Here is a 25116-nt window from a genome sequence, read left to right as displayed (position 1 = left end):
GAGCTGAGTCCCTGCCCAGGGCTATGACTCGCAGAGCGTAGGCCTGGGCAGTGCCAAGCCGGCAATTGGTGTGAACTACAGAGGAAACACCTTTTCTGACTGCTCATTGGCTTAGCTCCCTGTATGCACTGGTAATATTCTTAGTAACTTGGGTAATAAGAATCCAAAAAGGTGATCTAGGGTTTTTCACCACACTCCTGGAGGAAAAAAAGGAAGGTCCGCTGCTGGAGGGTTAAGAAATGTCATATCCTGTCCTAGCTGGTTTTGCTCAGTGGATAATGCCTCGGCCTGCCCACTGCTGGGTCTGGGTTCAATTCTGACTAAGAGCATGTACCTAGGTTGCAGGCTCCTCCCTGACCTGGGCCCAGGTCAGGGCTCATGCAGGAGGCAACCAATCAAAGTGTTCCTCTCATTTTGATGTTTCTCTCTGTCTCTCCCTTTCTCTTCCACATTCTCTAAAAATCAATGGAAACATATCCTCAGGTGAGGATAAAAAAAGAAAGAAAGAAAGAAATGTCATATCCTATGAAAGACACTTCTTGAAAATGCCTAAAGAAAGTTGCCATTTTTTCATGGTGAAGGGACTGGAGTCCATGTTGATGAAAACACCTTGGTAGCTGCAGTGACTGGCAGTGGCTGCAACAGCGGGGTGATGGGGCTGGTGCCTTCCCCTGATCAGCCCGGTCGCCTCCCACAAAGGGAGGCCAGACTGTGGCTTAGGCCCGCTCCCCAAGGGGAGCAGGGAGCAGGGAGTAGGACATCCCCTGAGGGCTCCCAGTATGTGATAGGGGGCAAGCTGGGCTGAGGGACCCCCCCCCTCCAGTGCACAAATTTTTGTGCATCGGGCCTCTAATATGTAGTATAAATAGCATATAAGCTTTCCCTTTTAGAGGGTCTGTGAGGTCCTCCCTTTTCCATCTGCATGTCTGTGTGAGGCAGATTTTCTTCATAGTCTCCAACCAAAACAAGAGAGATTGCAACAGACTGGCTGCCGGAGCAGATGTGCCAATCCAGCTGCCTCCATTAAGCCAGACAGAGATTTGCAATTATGTAAAATGATGCCATTCTTCATACAAAGCTTTTGTTTTGTTTTGGAAAATTTAGTTATTTTCATACAAAAATGTTATTTATGTTAACATGCAATAGATTCAGTAACTTTAACGAATCAATCAACTTAACATTTATTTTATAATTAACAAATACATTTCTATGTAATATACCTTATATGTAATATTATATTATTAACAGGCATTAACATTTAATATTTAATGAGTTAATAAAACATTTCTCAGTTTTAATTTCCTTTACAGTAAATATTGATGGATATAATTTTTATAAACAAAAACTCTGTGGAGTTCTCAATAATATTTTAAAATATTTAAAAATGTAAAAGTATCCTGCGACCAAAGCGTGTAAGGTCCATTGCCCTGGGGGGAGCTAAGTGCCTCTCCTCAGCAGGTCTATAGCATCATGGACATATCCCGTTTTCATGCTTACCATGTTATGTTAAAATGATCCACTCGCATGTCTTTCTCATCAGACCACAAGCTCCTTGAGGGCTGTGGCTATGTCCCACTCATCTTTCTGTTGATTGAGACTAGTGAAACCTAGCACCTTGCAAACTGCTTTTGGAACCGAGGACGAGTGTGTTTGCTATAGAGAGCTTACAGAGAACACGAGACAGCCTATACCTGAGAACCAGCGTTAGGGGTGATCATTGTGGATGGAGCTCTAACCCGCAGTTGCTGAAGTAGGCAGCACACAGACACCATCGGCGCTGGTGCAGGTCCCCTCCCGCAAAGTGTGTTTCAGCAGCCTGGAGTCCCACCTCTTGGGGTGAGTGGGGGAAGTCCCATGAGCCCACTGCCCATTCCTGCAGTCTCATCACATCAACAGCCATCTTCTTCAGTCGTCGTGGGGCCTCTGACCCTCAAAAGTGTGGTGAGAGGATTGCAGAAACAGACATGGTGCGACAAGAGACCCATTGGTTCGTGTCTGCTGCGACCGGACGTGGCCAGTCCCAGTGTGAGAGGCGGAGGAAGGTGATGGGTCTTCCATAAAACAGAATCCTGCACCGGACCACAGTTCTACCACAACTTGCAATTGTGGACAAAAGCAGTTATGAAATCCACCCAAAACTCGATGAAGCCCTGCCTCCGGTCTCTGTGGACGCCCCAGCCAGCCCCTTGCCTGGAAGGCGCACTGCAGGAGCAGCCGCTCTCGGCAGGATCCGGCAGCAGAGTTCTGTCCTGGGGTGGGCACGGGATGGGGCAAAGCCTGCGGTGGTGTCATGCTGAGCCATACATGCTGCGGAGAGGTGCCCGTATAGGATTTCTAGCCAACCCACACATTCAACCACTTATTTTACCAGTGAAAATTCACTCCCCTTACCCTAAGTTCAAACTCTTAGTGCTGATTAGAGTTAAAAATAGTCGAAGCCTGTAAGAGACCTCTGGTTTATGAACTATTAGAATTTGTTAAATGCTAACTAAGCGAGCCTGAAGTGTGGATTCCTGACGAGGGTACTCCAGATGTTACTGAACTGCCCCTGGGGTGAAGAATAAAACTAACACACACACACACACACACACACACACACACACACACACACACACCTACATCACACGGTTTATGCTGAAGTATCTCCGAGTAAATTTCTGGCAGTATAACAATATCATTAAGTTCAAATACACACAGTGTAGTGAGAATTAAATATTACCTCACCCATCTGAAACCCAGCTATTCCCCAGTAATTTCTCTTCACTGGAGTGACTCCAAGAACCTGTAAACAAAGAGAATCATCACAGTAGTGTCAGAGTCACATTACTTCACGGAACCCTCCAAACTCCAAAATGCATGCTCCACCCTCTGCCTCCACAGAAGGAGGCTTGGGGATAAATGTCATAATCCTAATAATTTTGCATTTTTAATGTGGACACAGGAGACTCCCCACCCCCTCAGCTCTCACCCAGAGCCTGTGTGTTCTTCGTTTGCACACAAATTAAACAAGCTGTCTGCTTTTCAGTCCCCTCGTAGATTAAGAGAAACAAGGTAGAAGGGGACAGAGAAGCTACTGCAGGTGGGAACACTGACAAATAGAAGTGACAGCTTGCCCTGGCTGGTTTGGCTCAGTGGATAGAGCATCGGCCTGCGGACCAAAGGGTCCCGGGTTTGATTCCGGTCAAGGGCATATGCCGGGGTTGTGGGCTCGATCCCCAGTGGGGGACGTGCAGGAGGCAGCCAATCAGTGATTCTCTCTCATCATTGATGTATCTATCTCTCTCTCCCTCTCCCTTCCTCTCTGAAATCAATATATATATAAAAAGAAGTGACAGCTTATCAGCACACCTGAAAAGAAGGGAGGAGTCAGTAAGATTTAATAAGTAAATATGAGGGGAGCATTTTGCAGTGTACACCAGTATCGAATGATAACAATGTGCACCTGAAACTTACATAATGCTATAGACCAATTTTACCTCAATTTAAAAAAACTAAATATTGGAATTCGGTCAGGACTAAGAGCTCTTCCCACCTCGACAGACACTGTGAGCAAAACACAAGAGTGCCCGCTGATGTTTCCAAACTCACGCTCATTGTTTCAGGCACCCGCTGGGCACTACTGCGGACTGTCCGGGCCTCCTTTGTCCTGGGGCTTTGGCCACTCGTTCTGCGCATCTCTCTCTGCACTCCAGCTGGCTGTGGGTAGGTTTATTCTTTTTTAAAAATTTTTTATTGATTTTTAGAGAGAGAGGAAGGGAGATAGAGAGAAACATCAATGAGAGAAACATCGATTGGCTGTCTCCCGCACGCCCCCAAGTGGGGATCGAGTCTATAACCAGGGCATGTGCCCTGGCCAGGAATCGAACCGGTGACCTGCACTGTGTGTGCCTCCAGCCTTGGGGCATCTCTAATAACACTGGAGCCCGTGACACCTCTCAGCACCCATGTGCACAACCCAGAGTTTGGGGGGAGACAATGAAGGGGAGAGCCGGTAGCTGCATCTCCCATCCTCCTCCTGGAGGAAATGTTCTGAAGCGTAATTGTTCATGTGCCTCCTGGAAGATGGTGCCACTAGGTTGAGTGGCGAGCTCAGTAACACACTCTCCTGTTGGCCCTCACACAGTCCTGCCTCCCATATCGTTTCCCCGGATGGAGCTGCCTTTATAAAATGGTGGCATAGAAGCCTTTTCCTGAAGCCCTGCCTTCCGAGAAACCCAGGCTATGAACCCATCACCATCAAGTTTTGTTCCATGAACTCTAATTAAGAAGACAGAAATATGAGCAATGATTTCCACATACAATTTTTTTTTCAGTTGGAGTCATCAAACATGTATACCCTCGCCGGCAGTAAAGCTCGGCTCTCTAAAATGCTTGTCTGCAGCACACTTGCACTGAAGGGATGTTGAATAATGCAGGAACCACAGCCAAGAGGAGATTGATCAGGGTAGGCTCTCTGGGGGAAATCAATTTTGAGATGAGTTTTGGAGGTCTGGGGACCTTTGGAGGGGGTGCAGCTTGAACCCCTGCACTTGAAAGCATGTGTTGTACACAAGGGTCATGCCTTTCACATGCAAGAAGAAACCCTGTGATATCAACCTGTTCGTTTTTTCCCTCAGCAAGAAAAATTTTCCACCTACCTAATCAGTTCAGCTAGAGCAGTTGATATTGATCAAGAAGGTGCTTTAAATGACCCCATTGGCTCCTTTCGTGCACAGAGACTGGCTGCTGGTGAGTAGCCTCTCATTGATAAGAGTTTGGGAATTAAACCTGCTCTCTTGCATGGGGTGCAGGTTTTTGTACTCTGTCAGTTGGTGAATGTCCTTTCAGCACAAGATGCACATATATGTAAGTGAGAATGACCAGGGGTGTGCGTGAGTCGGGCACACATGTCCACACACATGCCTATCTAGTGTCACTGTAATTCCTTTAAAAACTTTACTGCCAAAAGAGTAGGGTGGCCGATCTTAGTTTTAAAATGACCCACTCTTTAAATTGAATTCATTTTTTTGACTTAAATCTTAGGCCAGATCCTAAAGTAAACAGAGAAAATCAAAGTTAATAATAACACCAAAGAAAAAGTTACCTTCCAAATGTATTGGGCTTTCATTCTTTTGGGAATTGAATAGCTCTTTGAGAATTTAATGAAAGCTATGGACTTTGAACTCCAGAAAAATGGGAATACACAAAAGAGTTTGCATGCAATTTCATGGGTCTCAGATTTTTAAAAATGTTGTTTTCTCCTGCAATGTTAGTTTATTTTGGATAGCAAGGATGACAGTGGAAAGCAGTTTTAAGAGTGAAAGAAATTGGAAATGCAGCAACTTTGTTTTCAAAATTATTTTATAAATGATTTTGATTGTTATTGTTCAGAGCAGTTAATAACTGAATCAGGGAGGAAGAGAGGGGTGTCAGAGTGGGGAGGGGTGTAGAAGGAGGAAGGACAGAGATAGACAAAGATAGACAATCCTAGTGGGAGACCTAGGATGACATCAGTCTAATCAACTTTAATTTCTGTTGAGAGGCTCTAAGCATCAGTTACGAGGGTTAACTGACCTAAATTGTTTTGCCAAAGACGGATGGATCCTCACCCTCAATTCCTTCTAGTGCAGTGGTTCTCAACCTTCCTAATGCCTCGACCCCTTAATACAGTTCCTCATGTTGTGGTGACCCCCAATTTCATTGTTACAAATTGAACATAATTAAAGCATAGTGATTAATCACAAAAACAATATGTAATTATATATGTGTTTTCCAATGGTCTTAGGCGACCCCTGTGAAAGGGTCATCCGACCCCCAAAGGGGTTGCGACCCACAGATTGAGAACCGCTGTTCTAGTGCATGCCAACAATTCAGCTGCTTACTGTGCTAACCAGCAGTTTGTGTTCAAGGAACTGTAAGTTGGATCAAGATAAATCCCGCCTCAAAGAACTTGCCATCCACTTACTCTGATGGAATCAAAGCTTTGAAAGAGTAAAAAGACCTTTTAACCTTTCTTATCCGGGCTTAGTCATCAGCATGCCTAGGTATTTTCTATAAGCACTTCATTGTTAATGAGGTAGAAATAATGCTCTTTGTGTTGAAATTCTGAAATGACTGTGTTTATCCTTGAATTGCTGCTTAGTGAATCAATGCAAGATGTTTGTATGAAGACAAATTAAATGCAAGTGGATGGATGCCACTAATCTGCGCATGCAGACCTTGAAAGCAAATAAAGTTGAAGTTGGAGAGAAAATTAAAATATGTCTTTTTCCCACTGCATTGCAAGCTTCCTAAGGAGGTGCTTTCATGGAGTGGAGCAGCCGTTTGCTGTCTCCTTCCTCTGTGGGGGAGGAGAAACATCCAGAAGCTGAGGATCTGCATCTGGATGGTCCAATTAAAAGATTTTCTTCTATGGGAATGCTTATTATAAAGTAGCACAGGGGAAGTCATGTCAAGACTAATCGAGGGTCCAAGACCAATCTGGAGTAATTAAGAGTTTCAGAGACTACTTCAAAGGCAGCAATCATGAATGCTTTCACTTAAAGACACCACAGCACCAGAGAGGTTAACCAAGAGCACAGCAGCAAAGCCTGTTTCAACTTAAACCATTCAAAGAGTTTGGAAGATTTTCAGAAAATTCAAAAGAGCTACCCCCTCAATGGACTATCTTCATCTCTGCGTCCGAATAAATCACATACTCCACCTCCTTGGGGGCAGTACCAGAGGGGACAGAGGAATGGGGAAAGAATGTTCCCTGTATTAACAAGTTGCCCGGATGTTATCATCTGTCCTCCAAATAAATGTTTATAGTAAGCACCCAGATGATTTTGCCTGGTCCCCTCCAAGATGGGTGGAAGGAAGGAATTGTAGGGAAAATTAATTTCTGGCTAGACTTTAAATGATAGCACAAAAACAAACATGTTTAATCAAGATGCCGGTGACAGCTCACACTCATTATTGTGATACATTTGTGCGGCTGTAATTTCTCTCTCCCATGGTGGTGTTTGCTTCTCTTCACATTTCCTCAGGCTGGTCCCCCTTGGAAAGCAGCAGGTCATTTCCCCTTCCTTCATGCTCTGATAGATTTCACTCTCAACACACACAGTACCGGCTCTGGACTGCTGTGCTTAGGGTTAGTCAAGCAACAGGAAATGCTTACAGACAGCGAACAGCAATTCCTTTTTCATCTGAGGAAGAAACTAGAGTTTTAGGATGCATATCACACTCAGCCCTTTTAAAAAATATTTATGAAATCCCAAATCCTTTCTTTTCCATAGAACAAATATTTGGTCTCCAGGCTATTTTTAATGTTTCAGTTCTCTTGGTCATGACCCGGTTTATAGAAATGAGTATATTCCTCAAATCATTGAAGTTGAAAGGTTTGAGCCCATATCTATAATTGTGTCCTATGGCCAAAGCTGCTTGGATTGGGGCAGTGTGGTATGTGATGGCATTTGACTGTATGAACATGGACTCAGTCTTAAGCTAAATGCTGAAAAACGCTTTGGTAGGGTGTTGTAATGTTTGTATGAAGAGGTGGTGGGTGTGGACAGGTTCCCACTGGGGGCGGACCTGTTCACACAAGCTGTCACCCGGAAGCTACAGAAAGCTGCTTTCAAGTTACCTATAGAGTGAGCTTGAATGCTTTGGCTTTTGTGTTTTTGGCTCAATGTGGGTCTCTGGTTTCACAGCTGTGCAGGAGAGCTATTCCTCCTTGGTCGTTCTGGGATTCGTACCCTCTTTTCTCTAGTCCTTACCCTGTTTTGTGTGTCCCTGAATGATTTGAGGAGTCTTCTCCGTACCCAGAGAGTGCATGTTCCCAGAGAGACAGAGAGGAAGCCACTCACATTCCAAACCAAGACTAAACCTGTTAGAGTGGCTATTAATCTTAAATATTGCCAAAATTTTAACTGTATTTGGCATCTGAGAATTACCTAGATTATGTTCAGAAATCAGTCTTTGAAACTAGAGATGGGAAGCCTCACAGGGCTTCCGGATGAGCAAGAAAATCTTTAGTAAAGTTGTTGGCTTCGCATCGTAATCCTGCATTGGCATCAATCCAAGAGATAGCATCTAAGAAAGAGCCAAAAAGTAGGCTGTGCACTACTGTATGGTTTGTGTTTTGTTTAAATCTTGGCATTTTTTTCTTTATATTCTTTGCTCTACTGAAGTCACTGCAGTGTTTTTATTTTCCTGAGAAGCTGAGAATCCTTAATCTTTTTTTTTAACCCAAGTATCATTCATTTAATCATTCTGCAACTATTTAGGAGTGCCTGTAGTGAGAAAGTCTCTGCTAGACGCTGGAGAGTCTGGCTTTTTGCTGGACTTGGCTGGCCGAGCTGTACATCCACGTCCCAGGTCAGGTTACCCCAGAAGCTGGCTCTGAGATGGATATTACCATGTAGAAACGACCTGGAAGAACAGAAACAGGATTGGGCAAGGGAAGAAGCTGGGCTGTGATCAGGCTCATTGGAGGCCCCATCCAACCCTACAGCGGACACTGATGACTGTTTAGAGTCATGGGGAGTTGGGACAATAGGACTAAGTCTAGACAATGGACTAGGGCGTGACCTCTAGCAGAGGCAACTCCTCCAATACTGAGCGGTCTGCAGGGCACATCATAGCGTCCACTACATTATACTAGGACACTTTCAACTTGTCCACAGAAGACCTTGACTCAACTGGCTTGTCTCAAAGTAAGACATCAGGGACAAAGCAGATCTAGAATTGGTTAGGTCAGCACCTCCACGGCATATTCAAGGACCTTTCCATCTTGATGCTCTGGTAACCCAAGGGGTGGGCTTTGTATCTTGGCTTTCTTTTCGTCACGGTTACCAGAGGGCTGTGGCAGGTCTGGGCGTCACTGTGAAAAAGGAGACGCCACCTCCACCCTGTGCTCTTTCTAGTGTTGAGGAAACTATTCCCTCATCTTTCTCTTTTTAGTGTGGTGGCATATATACAACATAATATTTATAATTTTAACCATTCACAAATATACAAGTCTGTGGCATTAAGTACATTCACAGTATTTTATAACCATCACCACTCTATACCCAAAACTTTGTCATCATTCCCAACAAAACCTCTGTATCCATTAAACAATCATCTCCCTTTCCCTCTAGCTCCTAATAACCTGTATTCTATTTTCTGTCTCTGTGAATTGGCCTACTATAGGTACCTCATGTAAGTGGAATCCTAACAATACTTGTCCTTCTGTGTCTTGTTTATTTCACTAAGCATGTTTCCCCGGTCAACCTATGTTGTGGCATATGTCAAAACTTCATTCTTTTTTATGGCTGGATAATATTCCATTGGATGTATATACGTCATTTTGTTTATCTATTCATCTATTGATGGACACTTGGGTTGTTTTGCCTTTTGGCTATTATGAATAACTAGAGGGTGGGGTCCCTCGGCCTGGCCTGCGGGGATTAGGCCAAAACTGGCTCTCCAACATCCCCCGAGGGGTCCCGGATTGCGAGAGGGCAGTTCTCCGGTGAAGTCACTGCAGCTTGGCAGCTCCTGCGTTGAGCGTCTACCCCCTGGTGGTCATTGCACATCATAGCTACTGGTCGGATGGTCGCTTGGGTTTTTATATAGAGAGATGTTTCTGTGAACATTGGTGTGGTGTACAAATATCTGTTCAAGTCTCTGCTTTTCATTCTTTTGAATACCCAGAGGTGGGATTGCTGGATCATGTGGTAATTTGGTGTCACCTTTCGAGAAAGTGCCACACTGTTTTCAGCCGCAGCTGCGCCATTTTACATTCCCACCAGCCATGCACGGGGTTCCAATTTCTCTACATCTTCACCAATGTTTATTTCCCCTTGGCAAAATTATAGCCATCCTTTCTCTCATAGCTTTATGGCCACCATGACCAATTCCTGAATTAATTATTGGTTAAGTGAATGAGATCACCATGATTGTCTCAAATCAGTCAGGACTCATGCCCTGTGTAGTGTCCATTTCCCTGAAGGACATGTTACAAGGAGGACAGATGCATATCTGAACAAAGTCAGTGCATTCCAGCAAGAAAGAAAGGATGTGGGTGGATTATAGGGAGGCTACCATTAATGTTGGCAATGGAGAAGCATTAAAAATGTCAGTGCCCAGACCAGACATCCTGATTCAGTTGGATTCAGTTGGTCTGCAGTGAGTTCCCATCCTCAGTCATTTTTAAATGTTTGCCCAGTTGAGATTACAGAATTTGCTCAGTGAGATTACAGAATTTACTCAACATCACACAGCCAGGAAGTGGCGGAGTTGGGTAGTTACTACAGGGTGGGGCAAAAGTAGGCTTACCGTTGTGTGTATACGAAACACAGAGTTAATTCTTGTATTATTATTTATTAATTATTGTATTATTTTTTCCTTAACTGTAAACCTACTTTTGCCCCACCCTGTATTCTCTGATGCTTTACGACATGAAAGTACCATTTAGCAAAAGGACAGAGCAATATCACTGGCCCCTCTCCAGCCTCCCTCCCGCCCACCAGTTGAGGAAAAATCTTTTACATGAGGAAGGGTTCGGTGCGGGAGGCTTTGTGGCACTGCCCTGTGGAGCCTTGACGAGGGCGTTCAGATCTGAGTGTTTTTAAGCAAGGACGGTAGGAAGCCATCTCAGCACTTGTTTGGGGGCAGGAAGGCCAGTGACTGCATGACGTGCAGAGCAGCTGCTCGAGGGGAACGGCAGGCAGCAGGAAGGAAGATAGGCTGCATGTGTTTGAAATACTTGGGGAGGATTTTTACAGCTGTCACTGGCAATCCCACCCAGACTCGCCTAAACATTCCTTCCTGTTCCATCCGTTACAGTGAACACATAAAGAGGAACCCTAGCAGAATACAGGAAGAGCAATCAGAGAACAACCCTATAATTAGATCCGCCAAAGCTTTGTTAGAATGAGGGAAGTGATTTTTAAAGAGCGTCTTTTTTTGAGGAAGAGGAAATTTGGTGGACGGTGGCTGTGCCAGGAGGTGAAACCCAGGCCTTTTCCTCCCCCGGCTTGGGAAGCCACACGGCTGGCGCTGTCCCTGCACCGGGACCAGCCCCCTGGGGGAGCGGAGTTTCTGGAAGCAGAGCCCAGGCAGCAGGTGGCTTTCCTAAACAGTTCAGAGGGAGGAGGCAGGGCCAGGGCAGGAGTGGAGGGGGATTCCATAGGGCCAGGCAGAGCGAGGGCCTGGCACCTCCCGAAGCCCAGGGGGCCTGACACACTTAGGCTGGTGCCCAGCACAGAGCCAGTCCTCAATACGTTTTCTTTTCAAGAACAAAACGAGGGGCTGAGACAATGGCTCGAAACAGGACTGGGAGAGGCTCTTTTCAAAGGTCCTGGTGGTAACCCAGAGAGTAGAGGAAGGGACAGAGCCACTTAGGCTGCAAAATGCCTTCTGTTGGCAACGTCCAGCCGCTTGCTCTCCTCCTCAGAGGTGCAGACAAGGAGCTGCCGCAGCGGCAGTCTTGGGTTCTGGGCATGTCTTCCATGTTCCCTTCAGAGCACCTGCTTGTGCACATGCTCACCACCAGCCCCAGGCCCCTGACAGGTGCCTGCACGCTTCACCCAGATCCCTTCTTAGCTGATGCCCTCACCCTCCAGCTGCTGTCCTTTCTGGGAATGGCCCTTGCCCACATGGAATTCTGGGAATGGCCCTTGCCCACATGGAATTCTGGGAATGGCCCTGGCCCACATGGAGTTCTGGGAATGGCCCTTGCCCCTCTCAGGAGCGCCCTGAGACCAGTGGCTGCAGGATACAGGACAACTTCCAGTTTGAAACAACTCTACAGGGTCATCCAGCCCAGAGCCCCCACTGGACCTGGAGAAACTCACTGTGGGTGAGCGTCCCCAGTCATGCCTTCCAACCCTTCCCCACGGGTGTCTCTGGAGAGCACTCCCCAAAAGCCTCTGCCTGTGACTGTGGGGAGCCCACTCCAGGGCCCCAGCCCTTTGTTGTTTGTTGTCTTTGCCTCCTCAACCACAGCCACTTATCTGACCTCCCAGAAAACCTCTTTCTAGCCCAATGACTAGAAAGCAGGTGCTGATGAGTTAATATGTACAATAAAGTTATGGGAGCCGATACTTACGTGAAGCTAGCAATCTACAAAACATGCTTGCATATATGATTTCGTTTCCAAAGCAGTATAGCACGATGATCTCCAAAGTGAGTCTGTCCGGATTTGAATCTTGGTCCTACTACTTATTAGTCTTGTGACCTTGGGCTACATAACCTTTCTACTGCTCCACTTCCCATCTGTAAATGGCATAGTAGTGGTCCATTCCTCCTAGGGTTTTTGTTAGAATGAAATGAGTCAGTACTCGTAAGGTCTCAGAATAGTCATGATACACAGTAAGCCCATAGTGTATGTTAGTTATTAGTATTTGATCCTCATAAGAACTCCATGAGATATGATTAGTAACTGGGTTAGGCATCTCTTGTACCCCGCCTTGGACTCTTCCAGCCCACTTTTTCACTCCAGTCCTCGCTAAAGCCACCTGCTGGCACAGGTACAATCCAATAGCACCTTGCTCAGCTGTTCTTATTCTTCTTCTCCTCCTCCTCTTCTTCTCCTTTGCGTCCTCCTCCTCCTCCTCCCCCTCCTGCTTTTCTTTTGGAGTGGCTTAAAATTTTATTTTAAAAAGTGGGGTGGGAAAAAATTATATGAATGAGAATCTGCATATTTTTTGTTCCTATTTATTCTCCACATGCATCTACTGTGATAAATTGTAGCCAATAGCTCCTTTTTTAATGAACAGACTCCGAGGAGGAAAGAAAACCTCAAACCAGGCACCTTACAAAAAGCTCTCCTTTTCTTTCTGGTCTTGGGGAAAGAGCTTCTAACTTACTACTAGCTAATAAAGTTAGCCTTGAATGAAAAATTCAATAGGTGTGAGACTTAGCCTCTGTGGAGTGCAGCTGTCCCTTCTGGGGACCACTGAGAGCCGGCACCCTGACGAGGCTGCAGTGATCCGCTGTGTGCTAGTCCTTCTTGCAGGAGAGCAGATCTTAGGATCTCTTTATACTCTACTGCCTAGTTATAGCAGCGCATCACATACCCATCATTCATTCCCTAATGCAGATGATGGCACACGCATCTGCTCAAGACACTTGGAAAGAGAGTGCTAGAAGAGAAAGAAAAAAGAGCCTGCTTGGGGAATGCGTGAATCCACAGTTGACAGCGGTTCACCATGTGTTCCCGCAATCTTGCAGCTCCTGGCTGCTTCTCTGTACTGCTTATTTCTTACTTCCTGCCACCTCCACCTGAGGGGCCTGCGGAACACATTCAGACATTCTGACCCAAGCAAACGTGGAAGTGTGATGGAGCTAATACCCCCGTGTGGCATCCCTATAGTCCCTTCTTTTTTGCCCCCTCAAGGTCCACCTTCATTGCCCAGAGCAGCGGGCACCTCAGGCTTGGCTTGCCCTCCTTCCCTGTCTCATTCTTCCCAGTTGCCCACTCCTATGTATGAGCTCGGTACCCATAATATCTCCTCCTACACAATCCCTGCCTCGTGTCCTGTGTTATGGGAACCAACTAATTGCACAAGAGGAGCATGAAAGAATAAAAAGAGGCCTGTTCAATATCCAGAATCAGATCTTGATGCAAATCAAAGCCTCCCACCTGCCGAATCTCATGCCCTCACACCTCTCAGTTAATTCATGTGCATCTTAACAGAGGCTTGGAAGCTTGATTAGCCAATGGGAGGCCAGGGAGGAAACAGCTGTGAACAGGTGGCTCTGGACACTTCCCTGTCACAGACCCTCTCCTGTCCCCACATAGAGCTGGTCCTACGTGGCCAGAGCACGATGCACAGTGGTTCCACTTGACGGGAGCCTGGACCGGGATTGTGCTGAATTTGTCTTTATTTCACCAGCACTTGGGCCTCGCATACAGTAGGTGCTCAGTAACTGTTTGCTGGATACACAGGTTCAGAAATCAGACTATTGATGGTTTCTTTTTAATGATTACTTTTTATGTGCCCATGCCTGTTCCTATTTAGTGTTTATTTTTTATGCTGGTTTGGAATGTGAAGTTTAATGGACAGAGAACATTCTGGGGAGAGGGTTGTTTCTGTTTTTACCAAGCTAAGTTAGCACAGAATCATGTGTCTGAGAATTATTCCAGATATACTGAATACTTCTTGAAATTATTCCAGAAAACCTAATTGTTGATGAAAGAAATAGCTAGGAGCTGTCAAACTGGTGGCTTATAGGACAAATATAGCCCTAAGACAAATGGGTTTTGCCAGCACAATGTTTATCATTTTATATTGAAATTCCCTTGAAATATGCTATAGGCCCTACCACTCCCTGTAGCATCCTACCTGTCCTAATTCTCAAATCTGTGTTACTCACATAGACCTTGCAGGTATATGGGTTTGTGGTCCCTGCACAGTGACACACAGCAGGGTATTCTGTATACAGAAAGAATGGAAGCTGCTGACCAGCACAATTCCTGACTTGTCCGGTAGCTTGCTCAGCCTTTCCCACTGCCATCGGCAGGTGCCCACTGATAGCATAATGCCCTGCCTTCCAGGTACTACAAGATCTCCGTGGTGCTCATGTGCTTTGTGGTCCCCACACTGGTGCCCTGGTACATCTGGGGAGAGAGTCTGTGGAATTCCTACTTCCTGGCCTCCATCCTTCGCTATGCCATCTCACTCAATGTCACCTGGCTGGTCAACAGTGCCGCCCACATGTATGGAAACCGGCCCTACGACAAGCACATCAGCCCGCGGCAGAACCCGCTGGTCACACTGGGCGCCATTGGTGAGTAGGGTGTGAGAGCCAATGGGAAGAAAGGCAGCTCGATTTTCTTGGCTTCTCCTGGTTTTGCGGAATCTGTAAAGAGAGGCAGTGGAATGGAATGGAATGAACTTGGGCCTTGATGTTAGAATCCTGGCTCATGGACAAGTTACTTAATCTCTGATTTACGGTCTTCTGACCTGTGAAATGGGAATAGCAATGCCTTCTTGATAGGGATGTCACAAGGATTAAGTAAGATACTTTTTTATGTAAATTGCTTGGTACAGTACCTGGCACATAGCAGTGATCAGTAATTAGTAGGGATTTGTTTTGCTGTGGAAATGTACTTACGGGAGGGTAGCAGTTGACTTCTCTCTCCAACTGCCTGGACCACTCTAGCTCAGCTGTCCATTTGGCTGATCATAAAAAAAAAACAGGCTTCAAATAAGGAGATGGGAAGAAATGAGACTGTGGCATCTCTGGGCACCACAAAACGGTTAAGAGTGAGGCTTCGGGAGTCCAACACGTTTGGTAGAGCCCTGGGTCCTTCACACACTGTCTGGGCAAGTTATCTGGTTCCTCCACACCTCATGTTCTCCTCTGTAAAGCGGGAATAATGGTAGCACTTACCTCCTCCTGGGGTTGTTGGGGGTTAGATAAATTAATACATAGCGTTTGCAGCAGTACTTAGCACAAAATAAGCCTCTAGTGATGTTTTTATTACTAACCATATGGTCTTGGGCAACTGACTTGTCCCTTCTGTGCATTTACATCCTCATTTTATTTTATTTTATTTTATTTTTTAAATATATTTTATTGATTTTTTACAGAGAGGAAGGGAGAGAGATAGAGAGTTAGAAACATCGATGAGAGAGAAACATCGACCAGCTGCCTCCTGCACATCTCCCACTGGAGATGTGCCCGCAACCCAGGTACATGCCCTTGACCGGAATCGAACCTGGGACCTTCCAGTCCGCAGGCCGACGCTCCATCCACTGAGCCAAACCGGTTTCGGCTACATCCTCATTTTAAAATGGGGATGATCATCGCTCGGAGGTGTGAGGATTACAGGAGTTCATTCTCATTAGAGTGCTTAGCACCGTGAATGGCACACAGCAAGGGGCTAATAAGTGTAGCTCTAGCTCTGTAGAAGCAGTCGGGCTTCTTGGTGAGCTGAGCCTTGAGCACAGAGCTCAAACCCAGGAGGAGAAGTCCCTGCTGTTGAATAGGGATTGATCTCCGCATCCACCGCCACTTGCTAGGGTTTTCCATTTAAGACCCCGGGGATCTTTTGTTGACAAGATCATATCTAAGGTGGAATGACACCAGATTTAGCCATGGGATGACAGATAAGCAGAGAGAAAGGTGCCCTGGGAAACTGGAGGAAGAGTTTCCTGTCCCTCCTATTGCTTTCTCCTCCTGTCACCCTCCGTCTTCTAGAAGGACTCTGATGAGGGGAGCCATGTCCAGCGTTGACCCTGAGAGTGGACATGGGTGGGGACAAGAGAGACTGTTACCATTTTACATAGAGAAGGAGGTCCAAGAAACCCAAGGAATGTGGCCACGGCACACGCTATGAAGAGCTGGGTATTGGTTTTATGTTTACCCAGATCCACACTGGGCTTCCAGTCCTTGGAAGGCTCTTGTTACACCCAGCTGTACAGACCACTGACTATTTCTGAAAATACGGGGCCGGGGGGAGGTGCTAAACTTCTCTATACCATACTCTAGACCAGGAAAAAAACTAAAAATGACAAAGGTGGAGGGGCAGAGCAGAGAAGACCACATGAAGAAAGTTGCAGACTACAGATCAATCCATCTGCTGGACTCATTGTAGAGCAGAATCCTTCAAATGTGGTCAACAGAAGAACTATATGATGACCTATAGCCACTTAAGTAGTAATGGAAGAATCGTGCAGTTCTTTAAATAGTAAAAAACAGTGACTATGTAACCTAGCAACTCCATTCCTCGATTTATACCTAAGAGGAATGAAAACATACGTGCACACAAAAACTTGTATATGAATGCTAATAGCAACATTATTCATAATTGCTAAAAAATGGAAATAATCCAAATGTCCATCAACTGATGAATGGAAAATACAACTGCATAAATACAGTGGCACAATAAGTGGTATATCCATATAAAAAGAAATGAAATGCTGATAACTGCCACACCTTGAAAACATTATGCTAAGTGAAAGAAACCAGTCTCAGAGGACTACATAATATGATTTCATTTATGTGAAATGTTCAAAATAGGCAAATCTATAGAAATTGTATCAGTCTGGGTTCTCCAGAGAAACAGAAACTCTGTTTCTGTGTGTGCATGCGCGTAATGTTCCTCATAATAAATTTCCCTATATATAGACACAGTAGATATATCCTATTGTTTCTGTATATAGATAGAAAGATCGATTGATTTATCATGATTTAGCTCATGCTATTATGGAGGCTGAGAAGCCAGGATCTGCCATCTGCAAGCTGGAGACCCAGGGAAGCCAGTGATGTAATTAAATCCAAGGAGCTCAGAACCAAGAGAGCCAATTGTGTAAATTCCAGCCCGAGGGCAGGAGAAGATGAGATAGATGCCCCAGTTCAACCAGAGAGTCAGGAAAAAAAGGGCAAATTCCTCCTTCCATTTGTTCTAGTCAGGTCCTTAATAGATTGGATGAAACACACCCACACTGGGGAAAGTGATCTACTTTACTGAGTCCATTGATTCCAATGTTAATCTCATCCAGATATACTTTCATAGACACATCTAGAATAATGTTTAATAGGTAACCCTTGGCCTCGTCAGGTTGACAAATAGAATTAACCATCACAGCCTTGGCTGGTTGCTCAGTGGTTAAAGCATTGGCCCTCAGACCAAAGGGTCGCAGGTTCGATTCCCAGTCAAGGTTCATACCTCAGTTGCAGATTCCCCAGCCCTGGTAGGAGGCAACCAATCGATGTGTCTCTCTCACGTTGATGTTTCTCTGTCTCTCTCTCTCCCCCTTCTCCCTCCTTTCCATTCTCTCTAGATCAATGGGGGGAAAATGTCCTCAGGTGAAGATTTAAAAAAATTAGAATTAACCATCACACAGACAGAAAGTAAGGCTGGGAGGTGTGAAGGATGGTTGGGGGATGACAGCTCTGGGGTTTAGCCAATGAAAATATTACAATTCATTATGGTGATGGATGCACAAGTCTGAGCATTCTAAAAACCATGAAATCTTATACTTTAAACAGGTGAATTGTATAGTGAGTTATATCTAAATAAAGTTGTTTTTAAAAAATCAAATGAAAGAAGCTCTGAAAGAATCTCCCACCCCTACTGAAAATACTTTAACAAAAAGGAGGAAAAGCTATTCACTGGAAGGGATAGACTACTATAGAGACAGATTTCATATATTTAACGATCCAACCCTTGATTTACTTACCTATTGGAACAATTCTCATTTATTTCTCCCAGGCTCTCCCAAGGTCTCACTCTAATCACCCTAGTCCACAGAGGCTGTTTTCCTTTTATGAACATACTAGAGGCCCGGTGCATGAAATTCGTGCACGGGGGGCGGGGGGGGTTGTGTGTCCCACAGTCCAGCCTGCACCCTCTCCAATCTGGGACCCCTCAAGGGATGTCTGACTGCCCGTTTAGGCCTGATCCCACTGGATCAGGCAGTCAGACATCCCTCTCACAATCCAGGACTGCTGGCTCCCAACTGCTCGCCTGTCTGCCTGCCTGCCTGCCTGCCAGCCTGATCACCCCCTAACCACTCCCCTGCCAGCCTGATCAATGCCTAACTGCCCTCCCCTGCAGTCCTGATCACCCCCAACTGCCCTCCCCTGCAGGCCTGGTTCCCCCCAACTGCCCTCCCCTGCTGGCCATCTTTGACCACATGGGGGCGGCCCTCTTGTTCGTTGGAGTGATGGTCAATTTGCATATTACTCTTTATTATATAGGATATCAAAATGATGGTCTGTTACCAGCCTCTCAGCACTTAGCTTAAGAAGTACAGCTCTGAAGTCATGGTAGTGTGTCTCCATTCATAGAGGAAACTATCTAGTGACTTTATGCTGATAACTTTGTTGTTATTTTGTTCACATTGAGTTGTTCTAGCCAACTAAGTAAAGCTTCCTAAGGGCAGGAACCAAGTCTTTTGCTCTCTAAAGAGCCTGCCACAGTGCCTGGCACATGGTAGATCCTCAGTAGATGAGTGATTAAAATAGCCATGCAGAGAGGTGGTGAATGGTTTATTTCAATGCTCCTTTCTCTCCCAGGCGAAGGCTTCCACAATTACCATCACACCTTTCCCTTTGACTATTCTGCGAGTGAATTTGGCTTAAATTTCAACCCGACCACCTGGTTCATTGACATCATGTGCTGGCTGGGGCTGGCCACTGACCGCAAAAGGGCAACCAAGCCGATGATCGAGGCCCGGAAAGCCAGGACTGGCGATGGCAGTGCTTGAACCCGGAGCTGCCGTCCAACCTGCCCGCCGCTGACACCGTGGCTCATGCCTTCTGTTTCTATAGTTCTCTTGCTCATTGGTTCATGGGAGGGGGCGGAGGGTGGGAGGGAGTGGAATCCATGTGGTTGGGAGATTTTTCATTTGTCTCAAAGTCAAGATACAACTTTCAATGAAAAAAATGTATCAGTCAGTGTAACGATGATTTAACCTTAGATCTTGGACATGTGATTTAATCGCTGTAGCTACATATCAAACATACATTGTCTTGTGCTAGTACCTAGTGTTAACCCTGACAGGATGAAGGAATTTAATATTCTTTCCGTGTGATTCAGGAGAGCATTTTCTTTTCTGCCAATTACCCCAGCATTATTTTTAAACACACTATCTGAAGGAACAGAGACGCAAGGTGGCAGACAAAGGAGGGGGTCTAAGTAGTAACTAAAGAACGTTTCTGTTTTGTAATTATTGTTTTTGTTGTTTAACTTCGAGAATTGAACATTTTAAAAAAGGAGGCTACACGAAGTGGCTCTCTTACTATTTTTGCCCTATTACGGCTTGTTAATGCTCTACTGTCTCTGCTCCCCGAGGTCTGCTCGTGGCCCAGCTAGTTTTGTGTCCCGAGCTGTACGGCCAGCCGACCCTATAAATCAGTGGCTGGTTGGATGTTTGATTTTGCTCTCTTTGCTATCGTCATCTTAAAAGTATATAACTCGACGTGCCAGACACCAAATGAAGCTCAAATGAAGCTCTCATTTCAGTGTTTAGATGCCTAATTTATATCCAATTGTTCCCAGCCACTGATGCATGTACTTTGGCTGCTTCAGTAATATGCTAAAGAAGCATATTAATTTTCCACACCAGGCCATCAGATTTTACTAACTGACAGTTATCTAGAACTCAGTGTCTACTAATGTTTCACCTGCATGCGGCCTTCATTGGTTTTGCAGCAAAATATAAAGTGATCATTATGTATCTTCTGGATTTAAACATTTCCGTGTGTTAAGTTGCCTTGTAAAGAGCATGTTGAATTAATGGGACAGTGTGCCCTTTGTGTCAGATGTTAGAGCAAAAGAAAGGCTTATAGTGTTGGCATTGGAGCCCTTCAAAGACAGCTCATTTTAGGGATGATGTAGGATTTAAAAATCAAAATTTTAAAGTTTTGAAAAAGAAGCGATGCCAATAGGAGATTGTCATAATGAAGTTCTTCATCCAGCAGGTGTTTAACAGTGTTATTTTGCCATTAAAAATGTATAAACTATGAGTGATTTACAATAAATGAGTGTGAATTTGTTGGTGTTCTTGACCAGATACTTAAGTGTTGTTTAGAGAATGTTCTCTCAAGGGTGCCCGATGCTGACCGCATGGTTCACATTTGATTTGGGCTCTGGGCTAACAACAGCCCCTAAGACAGGGCCTCTCCTGTCCCATTGGCCTTAGGCACAACCAGAGGGAAAGTCAGCAGGTTACGCTTGGAATAGTTATTTAGAATCTTCTCACTGAAGGACATGCCCCAGTTAGTCCAAATAAATCCAGAACCTCACTCCTCTGACCTGGGTGCCAGGTCTCCATCAGTAGCAGTAGCATGAAGAAGATAAGGATGGAGGTGATTTTGATGAAAAAGTGGACCAAGCTTATATCACTTCAGAGTTCTCCATATTAACCTTACCTGTAGGTCTCAGCAGCATCGAAGAGAAGAAAGTAGCCCAGGAGGCATCAGTTTAAAGTGTGGAAATGTCCTGTTCCCCCGACAGGCATACTCTAGCCCAGGGGTGGGCAAACTTTTTGACTCGAGGGCCACAGTGGGTTCTTAAACTGGACCGGAGGGCCGGAACAAAAGCATGGATGGAGTGTTTGTGTGAACTAATATAAATTCAAAGTGAACATCATTACATAAAAGGGTACGGTCTTTTTTTTTTTTTTTTAGTTTTATTCATTTCAAACGGGCCGAATCCGGCCCGCGGGCCGTAGTTTGCCCACGGCTGTTCTAGGCCGAACCACAGGAAAGTACCATGCTAATCTGAGCCTCTCTGAACCTCAATATCCTCATCCATGAAATAGGAGCAGTACCGCTGATGCACATAACGCTGATAAACCTGGAGGCCCCGAGCACAGGGCCTGGGCCTCGTAGCTATGCAGGAGGTGGTAGCTGAGTGTGAAGAACGTGCCGGACACAAGACAGACATGGATGTAGTCACGTAACCGCAGACGAGTGAGGAGGACCAGCTCCTAGTTCTTATTTTGTTACTTAGTCGGATGGTGAAGGGTAGCGGACTTTGCCCAAAAGATGCCACTTGGACATAGGATTGTTTTGAGTGAAAGGCGCTTGAAAAGCAGCACGTGCAGGAAGGGGACTCTGACTCCCGCTTCCTGGAAGCAGGCGATGGAGCTCCCAGGTGAAAACCGTGTTCTTTGTAGGAGAGAAAAGACACATTCTCATCACCAGAGAAAAGGCTGAGAAATCCTTACCTTCCTTTAGCGCCTCCCTCCTCACCCATATGTTTTAGTTTCTGGCTCCCAAATGTGTAATAATAAAACGCGCATGCTTCTCTCCTGTCTTAGGTCAACTTAATCCTCGGGCCCAGCCAGCGACTGTAGGAGGGAGAAGGAACGTCTTGCACCCCTTCAATGGCCCTAACCTCTCAGAGCTTCAGCACCCCTTCTGTAAAGGAACCTGAAGGACTGGGTTATCCCGTCTGCTCTGCCCTTTTAGGAGTCATTCCTCTCTGTGTGAAGAAGCCCCCGCAGGCAGGCAGAGCCTTTGCCCCGTGCAACTCCGGATAGTCTCTTGCCTGTCCCTCTGAACCTCTGGCTTCTTTCCCGTGCCTTCCGCCAACAGAGGAGGACACGTCTGGCCTCAAGGTCGTTTAGGCTTCCGGCAGCTCCTATTTCTCCTCATCAGGAGCGGGGCTGGAAGGCTTGTGAAGGGAAGAGGTTGAAGCTAATGGATAGGAATGAGCTGTGGGGGTTGCCTGTGAGTCTCCTTTATCATTTCAGCCCTATCCCTGGTTACAGAGGAAACTGAAAGTCAGTCTGTGCTCAATGGCTCCTCGTGTGAAAAACAAGGAAGGAAAGAAATGACCTAACCTTTATGGTCCTTTTAAACATTTCCCCATTTTTAGTTCAGGGTATTAGTCTAAGTTCCCTCCTTGCCCTTCCTCGACGTCAAGGAAGTGCTATACAAGACTGCTCTGCTGCTCTCTATGGACCGCAGGGGCCATAACCTCCTGCCCCCACCCTGGGAATGTTCCTGACTTCTAAATTTGCACCACAGAAGCAAGAGGAAGGAAAGTGTGGCGCGACACACCTCTAAGGCAGCACGCCCGTGTCCTGGCAGCTGCTGCAGCTCTGTGACAGCTTTTTCTTTTCCTCTGCCTTTCACCCTCCCTTATGCCTGAGACCAGCCAGCACCATTCTGCCTGACCTCTCCCAGAATCCAAAAGGAAAACAGCTATCAGCACCCAAGTTTAGTACACTAAGGAAGAGTACTTTCTCCATAAACAAATGAAAATGAAAACACAATCCAAAATCTATGGGATACAGTGAAACCAGTCCTGAGAGGGAAGTTCATAACACTACACCCCAAGCTGAAAAAATAAGAAAGGAAGGAAGGAAAGAGAAGAAAAGAAAAAAAAAAAAAGAGAAACTGGTAATAACTTATCTAACCCTACAACTTATAGAACTAGAGCAGTGGTTCTCAACCTTCCTAATGCCGCGACCCTTTAATACAGTTCCTCATGTTGTGGTGACCCCCAATTTCATTGTTACAAATTGAACATAATTAAAGCATAGTGAGTAATCACAAAAACAATATGTAATTCTATATGTGTTTTCCGATGGTCTTCGGCGACCCCTGTGAAAGTGTCGTTCGACCCCCAAAGGGGTTTCGACCCACAGGTTGAGAACCGCTGCACTAGAGCATGGTGTGGTTATATTTTTATTCCACATAAGCCTGAGCTCACAGTGTATGGATCCCCAACACAGGAGCTGCATGTAGAGACTGCTCCTTATCCTGGGCTGTCTGACAACACTTGTGCGAGGGTCAGGGAGGAAGCCAGGGACCCCCTATCAGGTATGCATGGTGATTGCTGTGATCACTGGTGGAGGATGGATGACTTGGGTTGCCAGCAGGAAGATCCAGTGTCTTAAAGACCAAGTGATCAGTGTAGGAGATGATTTTCCAGCTCCAGCAAACGAGTGGGTCTTCCCTATCCATCCACCTCATGGCTGAGGAGGATGGATAGGGAAGACCCACTCCAGTTGCTTCCTGGTCCTGAAATTCCTGCCCATGAATACAGGAAGGGCTCTGCTAGAGCCGACTGGGCTCCCTCCCCTCCCTTCAATGAACAAAAAGGCACTTAGGCTCTGGGCACCACAAAGTGCTTGTTCCAGATGTACCCACCAGGAGCACATCTATTTGCACTGTTCTCTCCACCTGCTGGACTGAGCCGTTTGTAACACAGCGTCCAAATGCTTCCAGTCAGCTTGTCAGGATGTGCACACAGTGGCAACATAGGCGACCAAGGCACAAAAAATGAAAACTGATCTCAAAAAGGATACTATGGCCTGGATGGTTTCAAAACACTATTTTAAACGCGAAGATCTTGATTTTGCCTCTATGTGGGACATTTTTAAGCAATGATATATTGGACCCATTTTAAAGACCTTTTTATTCCATTTGAAGCCAGGGATCCAGATCAGTTTAAAGTCCCTGAAGTGGATGGGCCATTTCGATTGTGGTTTTGTTTAAACAAATGATTGCTTAGGTCCCTTCTTAGATTATAAACAAAACAAAACAACAAAAACAAAAATAAACAAACAAACTATAGGAATCACTAGCAAGCAAGCTTAGAAAAGGTTAGATTCCACTTTACCCAAAGATGTGGCTGGAAGCCATCCCGCTTGTGCATCCCTCTAAAAGGAAAAAGGAAAGAAGCCCAAGGCCAGAAAACGGGCCTCTTTTAACATCCATGTACGCAGCTGTAGGTGGAGATAGAATCATGAGGCTGGTTGATTGATACTCATGGACTCTCATTGCAAAGGCTAGATATTTCTAAACTATCTCATTTTCTGTTTTAGTTTTGCTTTATATTATTTTGCTTTTTAAGTTTCCAGCTAAGAGATGTCCTTAAAATGAGCATGGCTGTGTGCAGGAAATTACAGCACTGTGATACTTGGAAGCAATAATATGCTTCAAAATAAGGTCACTAACCATCAAATGCCATCGAAGTTCCACACACCATTAGAACTAGGTTGTGTATGCATGAAGCTCAGAGAGATCACTTAAACCTTCCCAACAAACTTGTCTTGGAGAATCTGATACGTGATCTTCTGTTGTAATATCCAATCTGTTGTTTTTCCACTTGCTTTCAATTCATCACCACCACATACGAAAGGGAAAGTAGAACAGCTTGGGGTGGCATACAAATATAATTACTCTTTTGAAAGTATGCATATTTATCTTTTTTTTTTTTGCTACTCACATTTCACTTCTTTTTCTAGCTCTAAAGAAACGAATGCTCCTTGCTGGTAATATATAGCACTTATGTGTTACTTCTAAGTGAGAACATACTTTTTACAATTTCTAGGCCACTGATTGTAGTGCATTTTTTAAAATTTCCTTTGCATCAAAAAGGGAATCAAATGAAAGCACATCAGGCTTGAAAGGCCACTGGTGGTATCACAGAACCTTAGCAAACCCATCTGCAAATGACAGCTCAGATCACGGAGTTTGCTCAGCACACAACCTTTAGAAAAAAATAATAATCGAAAAAGGAAAAAGAAAAAAAAAATCTTCATTAGAAAGCTATTTTCCCAAACTCCATATAGCTTTGACCACATTTGGCTCAATTTTCTGAATCTACATCTACAACTACATCTATAAAATGATAGGCAAAGAATTCACAACTGCCATTTAAAAGCCAGGCCGACCACACTGGTCTTAATAACC

At 45.3% G+C, this 25116-nt stretch overlaps 1 protein-coding gene across 1 annotated transcript in view; it reads left to right on the top strand.

Annotated features, from left to right (window-relative positions):
* The window catches only part of SCD5 (stearoyl-CoA desaturase 5), an 83873-nt gene extending 64570 nt beyond the window's left edge, over positions 1-19303 (top strand). Inside the window, exons 4-5 of the mRNA XM_014451988.2 lie at positions 14507-14739; positions 18979-19303. Of these exons, the coding sequence (XP_014307474.2) occupies positions 14507-14739; positions 18979-19169 (424 nt within the window). The 3' untranslated portion in view covers positions 19170-19303. The remainder of the gene's footprint in view (positions 1-14506; positions 14740-18978) is intronic.
* The last annotated feature ends 5813 nt before the right edge of the window (positions 19304-25116 follow it).

This window comes from Myotis lucifugus, unplaced genomic scaffold (genome assembly GCF_000147115.1).
Source record: "Myotis lucifugus unplaced genomic scaffold, Myoluc2.0 scaffold_12, whole genome shotgun sequence".
Taxonomy (NCBI): domain Eukaryota; kingdom Metazoa; phylum Chordata; class Mammalia; order Chiroptera; family Vespertilionidae; genus Myotis; species Myotis lucifugus.
This window is presented reverse-complemented; position numbering and strand designations above follow the sequence as displayed.